This window comes from Peromyscus maniculatus, chromosome 4 (genome assembly GCF_049852395.1).
Source record: "Peromyscus maniculatus bairdii isolate BWxNUB_F1_BW_parent chromosome 4, HU_Pman_BW_mat_3.1, whole genome shotgun sequence".
In the NCBI taxonomy this organism is placed as follows: domain Eukaryota; kingdom Metazoa; phylum Chordata; class Mammalia; order Rodentia; family Cricetidae; genus Peromyscus; species Peromyscus maniculatus.
This window is the reverse complement of record NC_134855.1, coordinates 126,979,123-127,002,292: the sequence shown is the minus strand read 5'-3', so window position 1 is coordinate 127,002,292 and position 23,170 is coordinate 126,979,123. Positions and strand designations below refer to the sequence as shown.

The 23,170-nt window shown below is 43.7% G+C and overlaps 2 protein-coding genes across 4 annotated transcripts; both read right to left on the bottom strand.

Annotated features, from left to right (window-relative positions):
- Positions 1 to 1,245: 1,245 nt before the first annotated feature.
- Cst8 (cystatin 8) lies at positions 1,246 to 15,619 on the bottom strand. 3 transcript variants are annotated; one of them, XM_076570813.1, is made up of 4 exons: positions 15,541 to 15,619; positions 10,145 to 10,465; positions 2,725 to 2,838; positions 1,246 to 1,414 (listed from the first exon to the last, which is right to left on the bottom strand). In XM_076570813.1, exons 2-4 carry the CDS (start codon positions 10,373 to 10,375, stop codon positions 1,331 to 1,333), a joined length of 429 nt encoding a protein of 142 aa, XP_076426928.1. In that variant the 5' UTR covers positions 10,376 to 10,465; positions 15,541 to 15,619; the 3' UTR covers positions 1,246 to 1,330. The 3 variants fall into 3 exon arrangements, with proteins under 3 accessions (XP_076426928.1, XP_042132365.1, XP_076426929.1); XM_042276431.2 differs by lacking the exon at positions 15,541 to 15,619 and adding an exon at positions 11,805 to 11,966; XM_076570814.1 differs by lacking the exon at positions 15,541 to 15,619 and adding an exon at positions 11,093 to 11,112.
- A 700-nt stretch (positions 15,620 to 16,319) lies between these two features.
- Positions 16,320 to 19,764, bottom strand: LOC102917343 (cystatin-12-like). Its single transcript, XM_006984494.4, has 3 exons — positions 19,398 to 19,764; positions 17,262 to 17,375; positions 16,320 to 16,513 (listed from the first exon to the last, which is right to left on the bottom strand). The coding sequence occupies exons 1-3, from the start codon at positions 19,629 to 19,631 to the stop codon at positions 16,433 to 16,435; spliced, it is 429 nt and encodes a 142-aa protein (XP_006984556.1). The 5' UTR covers positions 19,632 to 19,764; the 3' UTR covers positions 16,320 to 16,432.
- Positions 19,765 to 23,170: the final 3,406 nt, after the last annotated feature.

The window sequence follows — 23,170 nt, the reverse complement described above, 5'->3', positions numbered from 1 at the left end:
TCACACAGGTAATAGATGAGCAAACAGGCTTGGCTTAAGTGGTCAAGGCCTTATGTCTTTGAGATTCATGACTTCCTTCTGTCTGGGAAGAAATATTGAAATCCCTTGTCAACCCAACAAAGCGGATAAACCCTGGCTCATGTGGGGTACATGGAATACACACTTGGCCTTCTGAATCATGCCTAACACTACATTTCAAACAGATGTGTCACTCAAAGCCCAGGGGTTCCAACCCCAGAACTACAGAAATGAAATAAAAATGAAAAAGTCATTTAATTTTTTTAAAATAGTGGGAAAATATATATAACACAAAATTTATCACCTTAACCATTTTAAATGTGCAGTTCAGCAGTGTCAAGCAAAGAAACATTGTTAACTTCTTCGGGTTGCAAAACTGGAATTCTCTATTCCCCATTAGGCACATAGGGTTTTTTTTAAAGATGTATTTTTATTTTGTGGTTATGAGTGTTTTGCTTGCATATATATGTGTCTGTACAGCACATGCATATCTGGTCCCCATAGAAGCCAGAAGAGAGTGTTGGAGTCTCTGGGCCTGGGGTTCAGATGGTTTTGTGAGCTGCCATGTGGGTTCTCAGAATTGAATTTAGGCCCTCTGAAACAGTAGCAAATGCTTTTAGCCACTGAACCATCTCTCCAGCCCCAATATGATGTCTTTCTGCCAAGGAATTCTACCTCTTGCCATCATCCATGTTTATCCACTTCCATCTTTACCTCTCCTCTTTTCATTCCCTCTCTTCTCTGTAGTATTCTTCTCACATATACATGCACACACATAAGTGTATGCACCCAGATACAGATAACACAGTTCACTTTTGTCTCTTGTTTTCTCTTTCTGACCTTTTCTCAAATTGACAGAAGAAACAAATGTCCCCCAATTCACAAATCACCTCCCCCCAGGGATAGGCTGCTCCTGCTGACATGGTGATGTCCCACCTGGAACTCTCAGACAAGTAGGAGCCTCAGGTCAACTGAGGCATCTAGAAGAAATCTTTTGAACAATACCCACCAGGTTTAGATCTCCTTAAGGGATTATTATGCCTCAAAATATATTTCTTTTTCCATTGACCATGGGGAACAAAAGTAGTCCACACTCTGGTGGATCCTCAAGCTGGCTACAGGTGAAGGTCCATCTTGGGTATCTGAGCAGAGCCCATATTTTACCCCTTCCCTATATTATGAAACTAATAAATAAAAAAGCAAGCAGGGAGGCACACATGAGGAGAGTGTTGGTGACAGCCTTGAACTGATGCTTCTCTTTTATCACAGAGAAAGGCAGACCCAGAAATGGGAGGGATGCTTCAAGACACCCTTAGATATTTTTACATTCTTGGTTCAACAGGGTGAACTCGCCAATCCAGGGAAGAGCTGCTACCGAAAAGCTGCAGATGACTTTCTGAAAAAGACAGCAACAATGAACATCAGTAGTATGTCAAAAGAAGAAGAACTACCCTGTTGTTAGGCATCAGCCTAGGAATATGCTGGAATACAGGTCACCAACTGTCCTAAAACTCCAACAATCCCAGTAGAAAATATAAACGTAAAATCACAATCTTCCAAACAGCAATAAATGACAAATAAGATACATGATATGACATTAGGACATGCTCAGGGTTGGCATATTTGTCCTGGTGAATACCAACTGTTTTCTGAACATGATAGCCCTTTTTAAAATTCACAATGCAGAGACAACCAGTCAAAAAAAAAATGGGACCCACTCTGTTCATTTTACTGGCATTTTTTTCTCAATATAATACAACAGAGGCTTTCAAAATGTTGCCTGGGAACTTGCTCAGAATGAAAACCCTGCTGAATCAGAAACTACAAATGGGACCCAGCCATCTCCAGGTGGAGCCTCCGTGTGATGCTGGTGTCTTTTCATGTTGGAGAGCCATCCATGTAAAGAAAGGAAAGAAGACACCTGTAATGAACCAGGCTCTTCACCAACCTCAGCTCCACTGTAAAATGAATAGTCTAGGGTTCCCCACTAACTTGAAGTTCAAGAAGTAGAGGCTGTGTCCAAAAGCCTCATAACCAAGCCAATTATGGCATGGGCTACTCCCTACCTTCACAGAAGCCTGGGCTTGAGCCCAGCTCTTACCAACCGAAAGCCCAGGAAGCTATAAGCCAAGAGCTCTCTGAGAAGCTCTCAGCTGATGCACAAATGATAACGGTAAAATGAATACTGTAGCTTCCTCATCTACAAGGTAACCCAAGTCTGAGATAAAAGGTGAGATGGTGTCTGGTCTAGACATTGTCTAATCTCTAGCACCTGGAATAGGCCTGCTGCAGATGATAGTGCCTGTAATCTATAGGTTTAAATGAGTGTGCCAACAGACTTCCTTTGTGCCTACACAGGCCTGAATGATTCACCTCAGTGCCTACACAGGCCTGAATGATTCACCTCACCAGCTGGCCAAGCTAGTCTCAGTCCAAGAAGACAGACTTTCAGTGAACATATGTCAATAGTTTCTCCTGCATCAAAAGTCTGGAGTTGATGGAGCCTTGGAGTGGGAGTGGCCTTAATGGTATCCTGCATCTTCTACTCTGAGGGCAGCAAGGCAGACCATTTGGGACTCCAAATGAGGAGCAATCCAGACCTCCTAGAGTGTGGGCACCCTAAGGTTTTCCAACTACCTGGAAGCCTTCATAACCCTAGGTTGGACTTCACTTGGGGCTGTCATAGATGCCTCATTCATCACTCACCTTTTCCAGTTTGGAGTTTTTTTGAGGGACGCAGTTTTCAGTATTGTTTAAAGGCGTTTTGCAATTGCTGCGGGAGATCTGAACGTCAATGTGGTATTCCATTCGGTCTGTGATCTGTCAATGAACAATGGTGCAATTTTAATTAAAAGTGTTTTGGTGTGGTAGATATGGATCTATTTGCATTCTTCTACATGCCACAATCTAGTTATGCCAGTATCATTTGTTGAAGATGCTTCTTTTTTTCCATTGTATAGTTTTGGCTTCTTTGTCAAAAATCAGGTAATCATAGGCGTGCAGATTAATGTCAGGGTCTTCTGCTTGATTCCATTGATCCACCTGTCTGTTTTTATGCCAATACCAAGCTGTTTTTATTACTCTAGTTCTATAGTATAGCTTTTCCCATGGAAGATCTTACCCTCTTTGAGGAGTGGATTGGGGTGGGGTGGAGAGAAGGTGAGAGGTAAGGGAGAGGAAGGGAGGGAGGGGGAACTGTGGTTGGTATGTAAAGTGAATAAAAACCTTTTAAATAAAAAAATGTTTGGTGTAACTCCCAAATGCTTTGGTGAACACACAAATCCTTCTTCCTTTATCAGGTCTACAGACCCCAATAAGGTTGAACTTGATTTTTGCTTCCTCTAAAGATTAGCAAAAGTGACTCTGGCCTGTGTTAGAGGGAAGAAGCTGGTCACAGGACATCATCACCAGCAGAGCTACACATTGGATTTGGGAGTTAGTGATAGAGAAAGATGAGGATACTATGGGACAGATCATCCTATTCATGCAATCCTCATCCAAAAGTCTGAAATAAGAAATACTCTAAAATCTGATAGTATACTTGAGTGACCCCAAAGATTCCACCCAGGAATTCATAAAGCTTATAAACACCTTCAGCAACATAGCAGGATACAAAATCAACTCAAAAAAATCAGTAGCCCTCCTATATACAATGGACAAAGAAGCTGAGAAGGCAATTAGAGATACATCACCCTTCACAATAGCCAAAAATGACATAAAATACCTTGGGGTAACACTAACCAAGCAAGTGAAGGACCTATATGACAAGAACTTTAAGTCCCTGAAAAAAGAAATTGAAGAAGATCTCAGAAAATGGAAAGATCTTCCATGCTCATGGATAGGCAGGGTTAACATAGTAAAAATGGCAATCTTACCAAAAGCAATTTACAGATTCAATGCAATCCCCATCAAAATACCAACACAATTCTTCACAGATCTGGAAAGAACAATACTCAACTTCATATGGAAAAACAAAAAACCCAGGATAGCTAAAAGAAACCTGTACAATAAAACAACTTCTGGAGGCATCACAATCCCCGACTTCAAGCTCTACTATAGAGCTACAGTAATAAAAACAGCCTGGTATTGGCATAAAAACCGACATGTGGACCAATGGAATCGAATTGAAGACCCTGACATTAACCCACACACCTATGGACATATAATTTTTGACAAAGAAGCCAAAAGTGTACAATGGAAAAAAGAAAGCATCTTCAACAAATGGTGCTGGCATAACTGGATATCAGCGTGTAGAAGGCTGCAAATAGATCCATATCTGTCACCGTGCACAAAACTTAAGTCCAAGTGGATCAAAGACCTCAACATAAATCCAGCTACTCTGAACCTGCTAGAAGAAAAAGTAGGAAATAGTCTTGAACGCCTTGGCATAGGAGATCACTTCCTAAATATAACACCAGTAGCGCAGACACTGAGACAAACAATCAATCAATGGGACCTCTTGAAACTGAGAAGCTTTTGTAGAGCAAAGGATACGGTGAACAAGGCAAAGCGACAGCCTACAGAATGGGAAAAGATCTTCACCAACCCCACATCTGACAGAGGACTGATATCCAGAATATATAAGGAACTCAAGAAATTAGACATCAAAAGGACCAACAGTCCAATTGAGAAATGGGCTTTAGAACTAAACAGAGAATTCTCAACAGAGGAATCCCAAATGGCTGAAAGACATTTAAGAAATTGCTCAACTTCCCTAATCATCAGGGAAATGCAAATCAAGACAACTCTGAGATACCACCTTACGCCTGTCAGAGTGGCTAAGATCAAAAACACTGAAGACACTTTATGCTGGAGAGGATGTGGAACTAGGGGAACTCTCCTCCACTGCTGGTGGGAATGCAAGCTTGTACAACCACTTTGGAAATCAATATGGCGCTTTCTTAGAAAATTGGGAATCAATCTCCCCCAAGATCCAGCTATACCACTCCTGGGCATATACCCAAGAAATGCTCAATCATACCACAAGAGCACTTGCTCAGCTATGTTCATATCAGCATTGTTTGTAATAGCCAAAACCTGGAAACAACCTAGATGCCCTTCAACTGAAGAATGGATAAATAAATTGTGGCACATATACACAATGGAATACTACTCAGCAGAGAAAAACAACGACATCACACGGTTTGCAGGCAAATGGATGGATCTAGAAAAAATCATCCTGAGTGAGGTAACCCAGACTCAGAAAGACAAATATGGTATGTACTCACTCATAGGAAGATGCTAGATGTGGAACAAGGATGACTAGACTGCTACTCACATCACCAGTGAGGCTACCTGGAAAACGGGACCCCAAAAAAGACACGCAGAAATGGACAAGATCTACATGAATAGCCTGGTCATGAGTGGGAACAATGAAGGGCGACAGTCGAGGGAAAGAGTGGGAGATCCTAGCTGGATCAAGAAAAGAGAGGGAGAACAAGGAATAGGAGACCATGGTAAATGAACACCACATGGGAAGGTGAGAAGGGGAGGAAGCAGAGAGCTAGGGAGGCCCACGGAGATCCACAAAGATACCCCCTCAAAAGACTGCTGGCAATGGTCGCGAGACGGCAGGAACTGACCTACTCTGGTGATGGAATGGCCAGACACCCAAATAGTGATGCCATAAACCCCATCCAAGGACTGAGGAATCTGAAGGCAGACATCCACGGCTGGGCCCCTGGTGGAGCACTGGGAGTCTAATTAGTGAGTATGAAGAGGATTTATATGAGCGAGAATTGTTGAAGCCAAGGTTGGATAAAGCACCGGGATAAATAACCAAATGAATGGAAGCACAGGATCTATGAACCAAAGGCTGAGGGGCCCCCAACTGGATCAGGCCACCTGAACGGGTGAGACAGTCAGTTGGCTTGATCTGTTTGGGAGGCAGCTGTGCATTGGTGCCAGGTCCTGGGCTCGTTGCATGAGTTGGCTGTTTGAATCCTGGGACTTATGCAGGGACACTTGGCTCGGTCTGGGAGGGGGGAATGGACCTGCCTGGACTGAGTCTACCAGGTCAACCCCGGTCCTCGGGGGAGACCTTGATCTGGAGGAGGTGGGAATGGGGGGTGGGCTGGGGGGAGGGGTGGGCGAGAGGGGGAGAACAGGGGATTCTGTGGCTATTATGTTGAACTGAATGGTGTTGTAAAATAATAATAATAATAATAAAAAAAAACCAAAAAAAAAAAAAAAAAAAAAAAAGAAATACTCTAAAATCTGAAACTTTTAGAGCATCAACATGATGCCATAAGAAAATCCTGGACCTGACCTTTGCCACAGGTTGCAGTCAAGACACAAACACACCCTCTAAATGTTTATTTTATGCCCATAGATTAGCATGGCTCACCACCTGGGTCTTTCTACAGTGACTGAGAGTTAATACAGAGACCTATACTGGTCAAATGAATTTTCAGTGATCAGCCCTAAACAGGACATCTACATCAGCGCTGCAAAAGCTTAGGGACCATTGTAGAAGAAAGCACAGGAAGAGTGTAAGAGCCAGAGGATAGGGAGGGATGCCGTGAGGCATTGCCTTCTGGATGTGACACAGCCAGTATGCCCTTGAATTCACAGCAGTAGTAGCTATCTACACAAAACCAACCCAAGACTAAGCCCATCAACATTCCACCGTGAAGAGGAGGAGCTCATGAGGCCCCACCCCTCCCTGGAGAGCTAGGAGCAGTTAATGGCTGCTGGAAGAGGGAAATCATATTCCTCAGTGGTGTAGCCTCTGTTAAGTTGCCCTTGCTTCAGGAAATAACTCCACACTCATATTTGTGCAGTGGGACACAAAATCCAAAAAGAAATGAAGATAAGAGGGGTATTGGGATGGAAGGGGCTAAAAATGATAATGGAGGGATATGATCAAAGTATATTATATATACATATGAGGTTATAAAACAGTAAACAAGTAATTAATTACCTTCAGGCTATGTGCATAAGATATACATGGAACATGAAGGAATTTTTCTTTAGATTTGGAACTTATCTCTAAGTTATCTCCTTATGTATATTCAAATACTACAGAATCCAAAATGACTTGAAATTCATCCTGTCTCCAACATTTTGGGTAGGAGCTTCTCAGTCTGTAATGGTTTTTGCAGACTTTCGTCATGCTGGCTCTGCTAGGCTGTAATTTTAAAATCTCTACCGAGGAGGAGGGAGACCTCAGTGAATCATCAGTCCTCCAGAGTAAGGCTGTCACTCTCTTTTTGTTTTCAAGTACACAGAAGGTAGAGAAAGATTGAGTAAGTATCTAGCAGTTGATCCAGGGTTCTAGTGGAAGACTCTCAGAACTAGGACTCACATCATTTGCCATCTCTGCTAAGCCAGAAAAAATGAGGCCTTTCTGCTTGTGGCTACAAAGAAATGAGAACATAAGCCAGGAAGCTAGACCAAGCTGTCATGTGGACATCCTGACTGCCCACAACCTCTTTCTATAAATAAGTTGATCAGGATGCTATTTTTAAATTTCCAATTTGCGAGCTAGGGACATAACACAATAATAACAAAAGGCGTGGGTAGATCATCATGAAGATGCTTGGTTCAACCACAATAACAACAACAACAACAATAACAACAAGAAGCAATAAAGAAAAAGACAACCTTGCAACTCAAATCTGATCACAGGAATCCTAAGTGCTTCCTAACCTAAATATTTGTGTAGTCCTACAACAAACTGAAAATCTTGGGCCTCCCTGAAGGCCAAACATGGCATGGTGCCATGCTGGCAGCCTTACAGAAGGAATCTAGGATGCCTGGCTGCACTTTCCCACCCTTGCATCCCGGGTCCTTCCGGCAGTTCTCTTGTGAAAGATGCTATCAGTATTGTTCCCAAACAGTGCCAGCTCCTGTGATTCTTGCCTGAGACTTCCTGCTTCCAGCAGGAACCAAGGACTCCTAGACAAGCTCAGAGCCATGGACAAAAGGGGGCTAGTAAATAAATAGCCTAACTACCCACAGGGTGAACCAGCTTGAGTGCATTCTGTCTTTCCAAGGTCAGGAAGAACAACTCTATCAGTCTCATTAACTCACCCTTGGGTCAGTCACCATCCACTGTCATGTTTCCTTTCCCTTCTACCTTGCCAGTGCCTCCCAGGATGGCCTCAAAAATATACCACCTGCCCTTGAATCCTGTCATGATGCTCTGCTTCTAGAGAAACTCGCCTCCCAACAGCCTCCCCCACACCATTAACTCCTGCTCTGACTTCAATCCCTACCTTCAAGGTCACTCCCAAGACAGGGACAGTTCTTGCTAACTTTATATACTGCCATCATCTGGAAGAGTTGAACACCTCCTGAGACCTGGACACTGCTTAGAGACTCATTTCATTAGTAGATTTTGTCTGTTTGGTAGGGCATTTACACACTCTACATGTGGAAAACATTGTCTAGTGGGAACTTCCCCTGACATTTTGCTCCACAATGCTGTGCCACAACAAAAAAGACAGAATCCTCATTTCTGGCTGAGGGTTTTTTTTTTTTAAGTTGGACTTCTGGCTCCCTATAGTCTGAAGAATGTTGTCCATCTCACCATCCCACCTATAGGAGCTAAGACAAAAAGATCTTATGAGAAATTTACTACTAATAACTGCATGTGCTACCTGAGCACCAAAGAAAGTGAAGGAGAGGCTGTAAAAGAAGGACTGTGGAGTACGAGCCATCAATAAAGGATGCTACATCAGCATCACGTCCTAGAAATACAATGTTGATAACATGTTTTCCTGAGACTAGGGGAGCTGTTGAAAAATCACACCACCAACCGAGGCTTCAATTTTCAATTCCTAAATTGCGACATTGGAGGGGTGAGGCTTACTATACTAAAGAGAGCAATAAGCACTGTGTTGCAAATTCCAGGAAGCACTGTGTCCATTGGATTTCATGTGGACAGTGTTTCTTAGAGCTGGGCAGTGCATGGCTCTGTGAAAAGGGACACACCTTTATGATAAAATCAGAATGTCTTCACTTCTACTAAGAGCACATTAGGTTAAAACATTAATGCACATAGCTTAGCAGCTCAAAGCACATAGCACTCTTGTAGAGGACCTGATTTCAGCTCCCAGAACCCATATGAGTGGCTCATAACTGCCTTAACTCCAGATCCAAGGGGTCCAATGTCTTCTTCTGTCCACCATTGGCATTGTACACTCCTGAAACATAGGCATGCTTACACAAAATTAAAAATAAATTTAAGAATTAAAATGAAATAAAATAGTACAGGACACTCCAGTAATTTATCCAATAGACAGTTACATGTCCCTCTGTATAACCCATATTCTCTCTTTGATGGAGCACTTGTCTGTGGCAGCAGTATTGCAAAATATTCCTGGTGCTTCATTTTTCTCCTAATCTCAATAACCACAAGAGCATTCGATTTGCAGGTGAGAGTTAATAAGTTAACATAAGTAGACTAGAACCTGAGTCCAGCATGTGTGGTGTGATGATATTTTATTTGTGCTGAAATGTGGTGATATTTTATTTGTGCTTTAATAAATAAAGCTTGCCTGGAGAGCAGAGGAATGGGAACAGCCATTATAAGTAAACACAGAAGTCATACAACATTAGCACACACCTTTAATACTATCACTTGGCAGGCAAGATTTTTGTGTGTTCAAGGCCACAGTGGAAACAGAGCCAGGTGTGGTGGCACCCACCTTAAATTCTAAAACTAGTTAACCCTGAAGGTCTGGAGGTCTGAAAAGACAGACAGGAAGTGACAGAGCTGTGTAGGAAGAGGAAGTGATGCAACTGAACAGAGAGAGCAAGTCAGCTGGCAAAACAGCAAGGCATATAGGTGTGGGTACTCAGGAAGTCGCAGCATTTTGGAAGCTGCCGAGTTAGTGAGATAAGGTTGGCTGTGGCTTTCCCTATCTCCCTGGTCTCTCCCAGGCTTTCACCCCTATATCTGGCTCCATGTTTTTTATTTAATAAGACCATTTTTGAAATTCATCTACAGGGTGGGAAGTGCCATGTGAGTATATTGCTTCTGTCACTGTAAGTATGTACATAGCAAGTCACACATTTAGGATTGTGCTGCTACCTTTTATTCTCATTGGTCTACTCTCTCAACCTGGCCTCCACCTGTGCCACCATATGTCAGTGTCCTACCTGATTAGAACTTGCTTACCTGAAGCTTGGCATGCAATGTCTTGTCCACGAGGAAGACGTACTTGTCCCCACTTCCTTTGTTGTATTCTCTCATAGCAAACCATACACACTGCTTCACATTGGCATTCGAGGTACTGATGGAGTCAAAAGACCTCAACTCCTTAACTTCATTCTTGGACTGATCCACACCAACAGCCAGAGCCACTGGAATGATGAGGATGAGCATGAAGAGCCACAAGTATTTTGTCATGGTCCCTCGGTGAAAAGGCTCAGAAGGTGTGTCCTCTTGGAGATTGAGCTGCCCTGGGGCAGCTGCAGAAGCCGCTGCAGGTCTGTCAAACTAAACAACACAGACAGAAATGCTCTCTGAAGATTGTTGACTGGTGGGGCCATGAGGATTGCTCAGAGGGTTAAGGCACTTGCTGCTGAATCTGAAGACCTGAGTTCAATCCTGGGACCCACACAGTGGAAGAAAAGAAGCAACTCCTGAAAGTTTTCCTCTAACATCCACATGCATGTTGTGGCATGTGTGATGCACACGTTCACACACACACACACACTAAATGTTTTTTAAAATATTGATTATGGGTCTGGGGAGATGCCTCAATGGGTGAAAGCACTTGTAGTGGAAGCTTGGGGATGGAGGTTCAGATCCCCCCAGTATCCACATAAATGCAGGGTGGGTGTCATGGCCTGTTTATGAGTCTGGCATACTGCAGACAGACAGAAAATCAAGATAGCTAGCTAAACTAGCCAAATTCTTGAGCTCTGATTTCAAGTGAGAGATCCTGCCTCAATATATAAGGTGGAGAGTGAATGAAAAAATATCTGATGTCAACCTCTTACCTACACACATATAAACACACAGATGCACAAGTAACACACACATACACACATACGTCATGAGTATACACATGTGTGAACAGGACCCCCTTATACGCATGCAAAACATCTTCATCATATTTACTTGGGGTAAGCAGAGTCTTGCAATGGGAAGATGTGTTCCTTAAGAAACACTGAGCATATTCAAGGAGGCTGAAACAAAAAATGTTTAAAAGCAAAATGAGGAGGATTATATCAGACTTTGAAAATGAAGTTGTAGTTGCAAGAATCAGTAATGAAGATGGCATCAGTCCAAGGTTAAATACACAATAATGGGGAGCTGTCCTTCCACATGCATCTTCTGTGGAAGGTTGAAAGGCTTTTGTACAAGATTATGGTCCTGGCAGATTCTCTGAGAACTGTTTCTGTTATCAGCATACAGTACAAGGTCAGCCTCCCCATCAGAGCTTCTGGCTTTATGTTTCATTTGTGGATCTACTTAAGGTTCAACAAAATGACTCCATTTTGCTTCTGATATATTTTGCAGTTTAAGGATGGTACAAGAACCCATCTTCTCAGTATCAGTATAGCTGGATTCAAGACATGGCTCTTTGGACACCCTTGAGAGCCACCTCTCTTTGTCTAAGAAAATTTACCAATGGCACCCCCCCCCCCAGTTAAAGGGGCTCTGCCACTGGCCTTTGCCTCCATCCTGGGTACAATCCATTCATCTAGAGAAACATCCCCTCCAGGGAGACCCTGACATGTTTTCACATGCCCCATGCCTGCCACCACCTACTGTATCCTGTAAGCTAGAACTATGAAAGCTGGCATGCCCCAATGTTCTCTGGCCCTACCCTTCTATGACTGTCCAACCCGCTTGTCCTGCTGGACTCCTTCTTTACTCTGGCCACTCCAGCTTGTGGTTCTTCTGGGTCTCTTGCACTCTCAGCTCACGCTTATATCCTGGCCAGGCAGCTCTTTAAGTCCTGACCTTGAGGCCCAGGTCCTACATGGAGGCCATGCTTTATGATGCAATATAACATCTGTGACTATGCCTCATGGCAGCACCCTTCGTCTGTTCAGCCTCTAGCCTTTGGCTCCAAAGCAACTCAGAGGGCTGGAGGAAGCAGGAAAGCACCTTCCACTTGGGGAACTCATGTGACAACTTGTGCCTACCTCAGCCTGTCAGACACCTGGCCCCTCAGCTCCATTGTGCTTGGGCCAACAGCTTCTCCCTCCACTGTTCTACCAAACTTGAGCCTGAGAGGGAGGAGGCAGGCCACACATGTGTGATCTTACAGATTCTGCTTTTCTGTGAAGGTCTGAAATTCATGTCTAGTTAATTCCTGGAGGGACAGCAAAGTGAATATGCACCCCAGGCTGCAAAGACTGAGAGTTTTTTGACCATGTAGTATAGGCAGCTTGTAAAACACTGTTACTCTCTTCCACTGGATTATTTGGCGGCTTCTCATTCTCTGCTGTGGCCAAGAGTAATGTGCTGACAGCTTCTTAAGTGTCTTTGAAAAATCACGCAAAGAACTAGAAGGGGATTGTTTGCAAGAGTTGCACAGAAATACAAATTTACTATCCATCACCAAATCTCTACTCACTAAAAATGTGTTCATTTTTAAATTTTACTCCATTGAAAAATCACATGTGAGGCTAGAGAGCTCTCAGCAGTTAAGAGCACTTGTTTTTGAGGACCCAGGTTCACTTCCCAGCACCCACATGATGGCTCACCACTGTAACACAAATCCCAAGGGATCCGACACCCTCTTCTGACCTACTTAGACACCAGGCACACATGTGGTGCATATATTCAGGGAAAACACTCAAACACATAAAATAGTAAGATTATTCTAAAAGAATTGAAGTGCTTAGGGGAGTCTTGGTACCCCAGGCCACACTTTACCAATAAAATCAGAGGATCTGGAAGTAGAGTCAAAAAACTCATTTTTAAATTTCACCAGGGGGTGGGGGGTGAGGGGATGGGGGGTGAGGGTGGGGGGTGGGGGGGTGCTGTCAACTTTGAGAACTGGTAGAGTGCACCTTATTTGGGGACTGTTAATGTGAACCAAAAGTCCTGCAGAGCCTGTTCAAATGCAAACACTAATTTATAGATCAGGAGCCAGGCCTGAGAGTCTGCATTTCAGATCACAATTTGAGTAGGGAGATGCTGAGTTGTGACCATCCTCAGCCTATCATCCTCAGTTGTCTAGAAGAACAATGATTGACTTGATTTCTTCTGCACCGTTTGTATTATTCCCAAGGTTAGGCATGTTTCCCACAGAATGTCTTCCACTGATAATGTCTCATTCATTTAAGCTGTTTTCTATGTGCAGTCTTTGTCCTTTATAAATTAATGTCAAGAACCATAGCGGATAATAGAACAATTAATGTTTGGTTTTTAAATATACAGAGTAAGTCTGCTGTCCAACATATGTTCCATCTTGTGAATTTATTTGTATTTTATTTTTGTTATTTTTTTTTTCATTATAACTTAAATTTTTTTTTTTTTTTTTTTTTTTGGTTTTTCGAGACAGGGTTTCTCTGCGTAGCTTTGCGCCTTTCCTGGAGCTCACTTGGTAGCCCAGGCTGGCCTCGAACTCACGGAGATCCGCCTGGCTCTGCCTCCCGAGTGCTGGGATTAAAGGCGTGCGCCACCACCGCCCGGCTCTCATTATAACTTAAATTTTTTAATATTTAAGTAATATTTAATTTAATTCATTTTGGAAGATCTCATTATGCATAAAATGTATTTTGATGTTATCCACTTCCACTACATCCTTCAAACTACCCTGGGACCCATCAATCTATCTCGTTCCCAACCTCATGCCATCTTTTATCATTATTATCATCATTATTAGTCCTCTGAGTCCATTTGGTGCAGATCATATATTAATTGATGTGACGCCATGCACTGGGACATAGGCAACCTGCCAGTAGCCACCCCCAAAGATCAGAAACCTTCCTGAAGTGAAATGGGACCCAGCATTCAAGTATATGAGCCTATTGGAGCAGCCATTCTCATCCAAACCCCACAATGGGGTAACTACCACCTCATTTTTATCTTTGTTTAGGATGGTGGTCCTTCAGTCTATCAATGTTGTGGCAAATGGAAGAATCTCTTTCTAAGGCTAAATAGCATTCCGTTGTGTACATGTACCACATTTTCTTGATCTGTTGACTCATTCAGGCATTTCAATCATTTCCACCTTGGCTATTATGAGTAATGCTTCAATGAGCAAGGCAGTACAGAATCTTTAAAAGATAGTCATTTCATCTCCTTTGGGCACATACCCGGAGGAATGACTACGGTGGTAAATAGTTTCAAAGCACCTAACAAAATTTAAAACAAAGCTACCATTTAATTGAAGACAAGGGTGACAAATATAGCATGTACCCACTCTAACAATGAGCTTCATGCATGGACTCAGTGAAGTTGACAAGAGGATCTTGTTTTTCATACTGTGAGGGCTATGATCAGTCAAATAGGGACCACAAGCAAACACCACTATAGTTTGTAGATACTGGGTTTCTTCAGAGAGCTATCTTACAACTTTAGCCAATCAACTAATGTATTATCTACTGGGGATATTGGATCTCTAAATTTGTACTGTAATAGAGACAGATGTCTGGTCTAATCTCTCAAAGAAATGTAAAACGAACCAAGGAGGATTTTGTGTGTATCAAGGCAGAAAGCAGTTAGCATGTCATGAAAACTAAGCAGGTCAGGAACCTTTCTGAAGTGAAATAAGAGTTACTAATGAAGGTGTTCCTTTCTAGGAGCAATGCTGATCAGAAAGGGCATTGGGTCCATGGACAAGAATGCCACTCTTCAATAATAAGAATCCAGCTATGCTGACCACACAGCTGCAACTTTGTAATACAAGCATGACAGATGTTGAGGTGTTACAAATCCTATACACATGTCAGAAGTCCAAAGCCAGCTGTTTTATTGTGCAGAACTCCTTTTTTTTTTGGGGGGGGGGCGGTTTTCAAGACAGGGTTTCTCTGTGTAGCTTTGCGCCTTTCCTGGAGCTCACTTGGTAGCCCAGGCTGGCCTCGAACTCACAGAGATCCACCTGGCTCTGCCTCCCCAGTGCTGGGATTAAAGGCGTGCGCCACCGCTGCCCGGTGCAGAACTCCTTCTAAAACCCTTGTCCATGAGTACTATGACAAACTCACACGAATAGGAAGACCAGGAAAGAATTGACTCTACCATAGATGGCTGATGTTGAAGTTTCCAGAGACCCAAAGTGTAGAGGAAAGTTCACACAGACTTCCATTCTGAGTATTCCTCCAGACAGTACTGCCATGGCCTTCTCTATTCTGTATGTCCCACCCTCTCACTTGCCAATCTCATGTCCCTCCAAGGCCATTCCCAGAATCTGAAGAGGGAGACTTAGTGTTACTCAGCCTGGAGGCAGCACAGTGCCTCTCTTGAGACAGTCAATGGTGCTGAAAGTTACAGAAGCTAAAATGGGACCTGAGTGGGAACATGGGCTTCCAGAAGCAGGTGGTATTGGTGGAAGTATTAAGGCAACTCCCCATAGTTAAAAGGGAGGTTTATTTGGGGGTTTTACTTACAACAAGTAAAAGGATAGGTTACAGGATCCAGGAGCAGTGAAGTGCAGTCCAGCTGTGTTCTCTGGAAAACTCTGCTCAGTCTACCATCCAACATCCGGGATTATCAGGAACAAGAGAGCTTCTGATCTCAGCTCTTAAGGGTTCCTGTCTCACGCCACCTCAGGAGTAGACCATAGGTAGGCGTGACAGTTACCAGAAGCCTCACTTCCAGGTCAAAGCTGGAACATCTACCCACTACAAAGTGGGAACATTGAGACTAAGCTACTGTTTCTTAAGCTGTCATGCCAACCATGAGAAAATATTCTTGTCAGCAGCTATCAATGTCCATAAGGGTAGAATCTCTGTCATTTTCAGTTTCCAACACACACACACACACACACACACACACACACACACACACACACACCATGGCCTATCTCTGATCCTCTGCAGAAGGGTCACCCACTGTGATCCAGGTCCCTGAGATTAAAATAGAGAGGAATGCAGGTGGCGCTGCTTCCTAGAAGAATGTCTTCCTGCCTTCTGAGCACATGAATGAGGGACATGGAGAAATTGTAGAATGAATGAATGAACTACACACAAACATGAAATGATAGAAAAATTAATGAATGAAACATTGAAATAAAAAATGAACTATTTCACCAAATCTATTCAACACTCTGCACCTGCAGGTATGGTGATAATAATGACAATAAAGCCGCCATTGCTTACCCATGACAATGGCATCCATGGCAAATAGACAATACAGAAAACCTTAAACACTGTTCAGAGATCCAGAATGTTCTGTGATAAGTTTAATTGTGTTGGTTCTAAATAGACCTTAAACTACAGGAAGTCACCTTCAGAGGAAAGGGGACTTTGGCTGCAGGTACACAGAGACCCCTGCCCCCACTTAAGTCTGCACACAGGTACTGTTCAAGATGATGAACTTAGTCTTCCATGCTAGAGACTCCAAAATATAAGTGCAGCGTACCTGAAAAAAAGTTAGAAAGCATAAATTAGAAAAATTCAATGCATTAAGGCTATCTAGATAGTAGGGGCTCAATTTGCTCAAAACTGTTGTAAGAAAGAAGAAAAGGAAACCAAAACACATTGACCTAGAGAAAGACTCATAAAGCTCAAAGCTCCACCATGAGAAATGACATAAGTTACAAAAATCTCCCCAGCCTGAGCCTTCAGTCTCCTGAAAAAGCACCTGGCCAGGACCATCACCCATCTTGAGGCATTCTAGCCAGCCTCACAGCTTCCTTAACACATATGGTGATAGACGAATTTATACGTCTTCCCAAGGGCCCTGGAAATCAGGCTTAATGAAGGCTGTTAGTTGAAAGGTGAGATGATACCCTGATAGAGTCCCCCCGATGTGTAACCTGGACATCCACAAGGTCCAAGATCCCATGGATCACATGTCAGCTATAGGACAAGCATGTCACTGAGAATCACCCTTAAGACCCTAAAAGGAAAGTCTGCATGAGCAGACAAACTAAACAGTTCTCATCCCTCCGCCCTGCACCAAAAAATGAACACTTGAAGACTGATGACCAAAGGGAAATCATGATCTTCCTGGACCTTCAAAGGTCTCTGGAGGTATAGGGCTGGAACAGGATATGAGCAGAGGGCTGCCCCGGCACTGGGAGATAGGCTCTGCCTGCTTAAGATGGTCCCCTTCTGCACTCTTTCCCAAAAGATTGCCGATAGAAGGGGTTAATTTAATCTCAAACCTTTTTCTCTCCTTGGCCTTCCTGTAATGGGCAATTGTCAATGTCTTCATCATATTTCCCACAAATTGTACGGCCCATCTCCAGGTCTATTAAATATACAAATGTATTACTGCTCTGTCAAGAAGAAAGTGTAAAATGGTTAGAAAACATTTTATTAGAATAAGTGAAAGAGAACTCAATATAAAAGCAAGCAGAAAATGTGAGAGTTCAACAAACAGCAAAAAAATAGCACACAGCACATACAATCTTGGTTCTCTGTTGTTTTATGGAGAGGGAGTTGTTTATTGTAAGTTTTTTTTTTCTTTGTTAGTGTCGTTTGGCTCTTTTAGACAAGGTTGATATAGCCCAAGATGACATCCAACTTTCAACTTTACTGCCCCTCGGCTTCACAAGGCTAGGGTTGCAGGTTTGCAGGCATGCTCTTCCACTGCCTGCCTCTTTTTAATCTATTTTTTTCTTCAAAATTTTCTTTTAATTCTACACAAGAGATATGTCCATTTACCTAGGGATATAGCTCAGTTGGAAAGTGTGTGCTTAGCATGTTCAAAGAAGAAAGTTGGTCCCCAGAGCTGCCAAATAGCTAAGAAGTACAACTAGGCCTAGCACTGAGTCTTCCCTCGGTCTTTTTCCACTGGTGAAAAATACCTAGCAGTCCTACTGACAGGATGGGAGTATCCGGCATGCCACATAGCCACACAGTCAAGCTCACAGCAAGAACCCTGTACATGTCACACACATGACACTATGACAATTATTAAGTTCACCTAAGCAGCATCAGAGGTACCTGCTGAGTGAATGATTCTTTGACCTAGAATAGAACCCTGGTGAGACAGCCTGCCATGAGCAGGCAGAACAGAGAACACATGAGCCCCTTTAAGTTTTATCTTTCATGTAGGTGCTGACTACACAGAGCACTCATCTTGAAAGTACTTAAATGAAGTGGTTATCAAGTATCCCAATAGTATCAGTAACCTATCAAACCCCTATCCAGGGTATTTCCTTAAACAGAGGTGGCTACTCAGATTGCTTCGTTCCTTCCTCAGATCCTCTTGTTCTGTTTTTGCTGTTGTTTGATTGTTTATTTGATGGTGTTCCTGCCCATTTATATCACAAAAAGAAAAAAAAAAAACCTTCTAGGGTCCCTCCTTGGCACCAGTCACTTTTCAGCCAGATCAGCACACACCACATCTGCTCCAACACTCACTCTGTGGTGATCAAGGCACCATTCTTTCTAAGATGGTCTGAAGCTTCTTGTCCAGTGGCAGTGTGGGCCACTACACTCAGTAATCCTTCGATGAAAAGCTTGGTGGTTCACCTGAGCAGCACCGCTCAGTGGATTCCTAGTGCTCCCAGCTTGACATCCTTGCTGCCATATCTGCTTCTGCACACCTGCGTCTCAGTATTTCCTTCTCCAAGACACAAGTCATAGAGCACAGTACATCCTTCCAGGAGACTCATGTCTCGTGAGTACACTTGGTTCATCCTCCTTCAAAGGCCTGTCTGTGACAACCTACACTTCCCACCCGCCCAAAGAGCCATCACTTTCTTTCCTTCTTCAGCTCCCAGGACCCCTGTGTCACTGTACTTACCCCACCTGGACTACTATTTTACTCATGGATTTGGGGTCAGCTTACCTATGCTTTCACTCAGCATAGCAGGCTGCCTGCCTGAGCATCATCTCAGCTGTGATGTAGATGTTACCAGGTACCCAACATACATCCCCACCTTGCTGAGCAATGCCCAGCTCATCCAGCTTCCTAAGGGTACCTGTCACCCTGCCACACTTGCTGCCAACTGTCTACTGGGGGGGGGGGTGTATTGCTTCTCATTTCTGTGCCTGCGACTCTCATCACCTGTCTCTCTGCTGTCCTGGCTTCCCTCAGCCCTGATTCGATTCCCCTCATCCTGAACTCAGATTGGGACATTGATGCCTCCCTTCTACCTTGCTTTTCAGAGGCTGCACTCACTTTAAAATAAGCCCCAAATTTTGAGTTTTTCTAGCACTATTTGCTATTTCTTTTTTTAACATTTACCAAATGAAAGCCTTGGTTTCAACTTACTGCAAACCCAGAAGTCCCCCAGCCCTGCCAGGTATTGGAATAAATGCAGGCACCACACAGGAAGCAGGTTACTCACATGACACTGACTTCTCCGGACTCTCAGGAACTTGTACGCAAAATCATCATCCTGGTTTTCATTGAAGTGGAACACGACATACTCCACAGAAATGGCAAAATATGCCTCATTCTTGTCGATGTCTATAAATTTGAAGCTGCAATCATGAATCCCCAGCACAATGAGCCCCACAAGCAGAAACGCCTTCCACAACATGTCTGTCTTCCGTGTCAGCACTGGGAGCTGAGGATGCATGCGTGGAGAGGTGGCGCAGCTGCAGAGGGTGATGCCATCCCACACAGCCCTGCCCAACAGAGGGCCTGTGGTGTGAAAATCCTGATTTTGACTAGACCATCTAGCCAGTGTTATCTCTACTCCTCCGCCTTGTCCCTCCCTTCATCTGAGAGCAGAAGGCAGAAGAGGAGGTTACCTTTTCTATACCTTGGTAACATAAGCCACAGGCTCATGGGCATTCATACCCTTTGCCTGCACATTTCTAAGCCTGCCTCCCCCAGCCCCAACATGCTCTGATAAGAACTGATGGGAAGTTTGCGATTATAAGTCCAACTGGCTTACCCTTACTGCTCTGAATTCCAGAACTGGCAGAGTCACAGAAACTCCCATGAGGTAAAATAGGTCTTAAATATTTGGAGTTAAGAATCAAGTGCCCCTGACTTTGTAGCCTCAGAGGAGCCCAGTCGGAGGGGTCAGAGTCAGGACTGGGAAATCATCTTCTCTACCATCTCTGCAGTATAGGGGCCAGCTCATCACCTCTGCCTCCTTCCCTGAGATCTGCCCTGTGTGCACTTTGCAACCAGTACTAGGGAGAATCAGAATGGGAGGCAGTGGGTCTGTACAGATGGACACAAATGGCAGCCATGGGCCTAAAAGCTGGCTGGACTCAGAAAGAGGCACCTACTAATATATCCACACCCAGCTCTGCCACTTGGCCCTGTGCCAGACTTCTCAGGAAATATTCTGCCTCACTTATGGAGAAACCGATGAGAGGTGAATAAGGCAAAGGGTAGGCTGGAAAGATATGAAGGTGGCCATCATGGGGAAGGACTTATGCTCAAATGGTCCTCCCTGCCATGGGAGACCAGGGTACTTGAACTTCGATGATTCCAAAAAATGACCCAGAGCTGGCCGGTGGTGGTGCATGCCTTTAATCCAAGCACTCGGGAGGAAGAGGCAGGCAGATCTCTGTGAGTTTGAGGCCAGTCTTGTCTACAGAGTAAGTTCCAGGACAGGCTCCAAAACTACACGGAGAAAACCCTGTCTCAAAAAAACAAAAAAGAAAAGAAAAAAGAAGAGAGAGAGAGAGAGAGAGTAGGAGCAGACCTACAGAAAGGGACAGGAAGGGCTGTGGACATGGTTGCAAACGCTTTCCTGTGGCTTCCAGGTAGGAGAAAATGATCTCACAAGATGGCCTGATGATGGATGCTGTCTTAGTTAGGTTTCTACTGCTGTGATAAAGCAACATGATAAAAATGGATTTGAGGAGGAAAGGGTTTTATTTCATCTTATAGCTTGTAATCCATCATCTAGAGAAGTCAGGGCAGGGACTCAAAGCAGGAACCTGGAGAAAGGGACTGACACAGAGGCCATGGGTGAATGCTGCATACTGACTTGCTCCTCGTGGCTTGCTCAGCCTTCTTATCCAACTTAGGACTGCCTCACAGGGATGGCACCACCCACGGTGGGCTGGGCCCTCCCACATCAATCATTAATCAAGAAACTGTCCTACAGACTTGCCTACAGGCCATCTAATGGAAACATTTTCTCAGCTGAAGTTCCTCTTTCCAGATAACTCTAGCTTGTGCCAAATTGACAAAAACACACAACCAAGACTGATGATGATGGTAAGGGGGTCTAAAAATGCAGACATCCTTCCCCCCAGTAGTACTTCAAAGCATTCCTGAACCCCTTGGCTTCCCCACCACAATAGACGCAAGCTCCTATATCTTATTAAATCCCCCTTCCTAGTAGCAGTCCGATCATAACTTACTGTCATGGCTCTAACGTCTCCAGATCTGCACAGAAGCCCCTTATCATTGCAGCTTGTGATTTGACTGTTTTCTCCAAATCTGGATTTAGCTTGCCAAAGGTTAGCAACTGTCTTATCCCTCCTGAAGGACTGACCCCTGGATTTCTTAACCATTTCTATCTACCTTTGTTTTCTGTTTTTCTTTTAGGTATTTTTGTTATAATCTGCTACCCTTACCCTGCAGTTTTTCCAGGTTCAAACAAGAATTAGAGAGGGAGCAATCTTGAGATAGAATCCAATGTAATCATCTGCTGTCTTGTCTGCTCTCTGGCTTGTACACTCCCGCATGTACAATATGTCTCTTGAAGTTCTGTAGCAGCAGCAGCAGGATCCACTCATTTGTTACTTAAGAATGAATTGGGGGGGCTTGGGAGATGGCTACAGTACTTGCCACCCCAACATAAGAATCTGAATTCAAATCCTCAGAGGCCACGTGAATCCAGGTATGGTCATTTATATTAGCCATCCCCGTGCTCCTATTGCAAGATGGGAAGAAGAGAAAGGACAGTCCCCTGCAGCTCACCAGCCGCTTAACCTGGCACACTCGACAGTGAACAACAGAAGATTGCTCATTTCAAAAAATATTCGAAGTGAGAACCAACACCCAAGGTTGCCCTTGAACCCCTACACATGAGCCATGGAACCCACACATCAGCACACACACACACACACACACACACACACACACACACACACACACACACATCATGTGCAAAGTTTGTTTTGTTTTCATAAAGAAATAAGAACAGGGAATGGAGAGATGGCTCAGTGATTGGGGGTATTTACTGCTCTTCCAAAAAACGGAGTTTGGTTCCCAGCACCTGTGTCAGGAAGCTCTGCAGGCACTTGTACTCATATAATACACCCACATACAGACACACACACGCACACACACGGACACACACACACAGACACACGTATACATAATTAAAATAATAAAAAACATAATCTTCTTAAAATTAAGAATGTTTCAATCATGTATTCTTAAAAATATCCTGTCCTACTTGGGTTCACTCTACTATCCTGTGTATCACTTGAGATATACAGCTAAATTTTCAAGTATTTCCCTTCTTAGTTTCTAGATAAATTTCACTGCCATCAGAGAACACAATCTATGTGACATTCATTCTCTGAAGTTCATGAAGATGTAAATTACGGGCCAGAACATGTTAAGTCTTGATAAATTATCCACAGGTTCAAAGGTCAGAGTTCATGTTCTGAACTTGGATGATGTTCTGTGTAACACGAAATCAAATTTGTTTAATAAATTCTCACATTTTGTGTATCCTTCATGATTTTTACTCTGTGTATCTGCCAGTTACTGAGGAAAGTACCTGAAACTCTTGCATTAGAATCATGTGTTTATTTCTAGCACTATTGGACAGCCTGTGGTATTCAGGAGGGCAAGACCTCCTATCCTGCCATTTACTCCTTCCCACCACTGCTGAGCCCGGGGCAGGTCCCACTGCAGAGTGGACACCACTGGGAGCCTGATTCCTGACTCAGAAGCAGTGGGGAGACAGATGACTACTCCCTGGAAAAGTGGTTTGTATTCCTTCTTTTTCTTTTCCTTCGTCGATTGTAACATCGCTGTGGTGCCTAAGCTGGCCTCCAGCTTGTGGGTTTCCAAGACCCTCTCCTTCTGCTCCTGTATAGTACTGGACTGTAGGTGGGCACCACTAAGCCTGCCTTCTGCATTCCTTATGAATGCATAGGTAAGGGGCACAGAGAAATTAATGAATGAATG

Coding starts and splice junctions, on each gene's coding strand:
- Cst8 (XM_076570813.1), bottom strand. CDS start 10,375: ATGACAAAATACTTGTGGCTCTTCATGCTCATCCTCATCATTCCAGTG. Junction 2,839..10,144: donor CATTGCATGCCAAGCTTCAG/GTAAGCAAGTTC, acceptor GTTCATTGACAG/ATCACAGACCGAATGGAATA. Junction 1,415..2,724: donor AAAACTCCAAACTGGAAAAG/GTGAGTGATGAA, acceptor TGTCTTTTTCAG/AAAGTCATCTGCAGCTTTTC.
- LOC102917343 (XM_006984494.4), bottom strand. CDS start 19,631: ATGCATCCTCAGCTCCCAGTGCTGACACGGAAGACAGACATGTTGTGG. Junction 17,376..19,397: donor TCCGGAGAAGTCAGTGTCAT/GTGAGTAACCTG, acceptor TCTTCTTGACAG/AGCAGTAATACATTTGTATA. Junction 16,514..17,261: donor AAGGCCAAGGAGAGAAAAAG/GTTTGAGATTAA, acceptor ACTTTTTTTCAG/GTACGCTGCACTTATATTTT.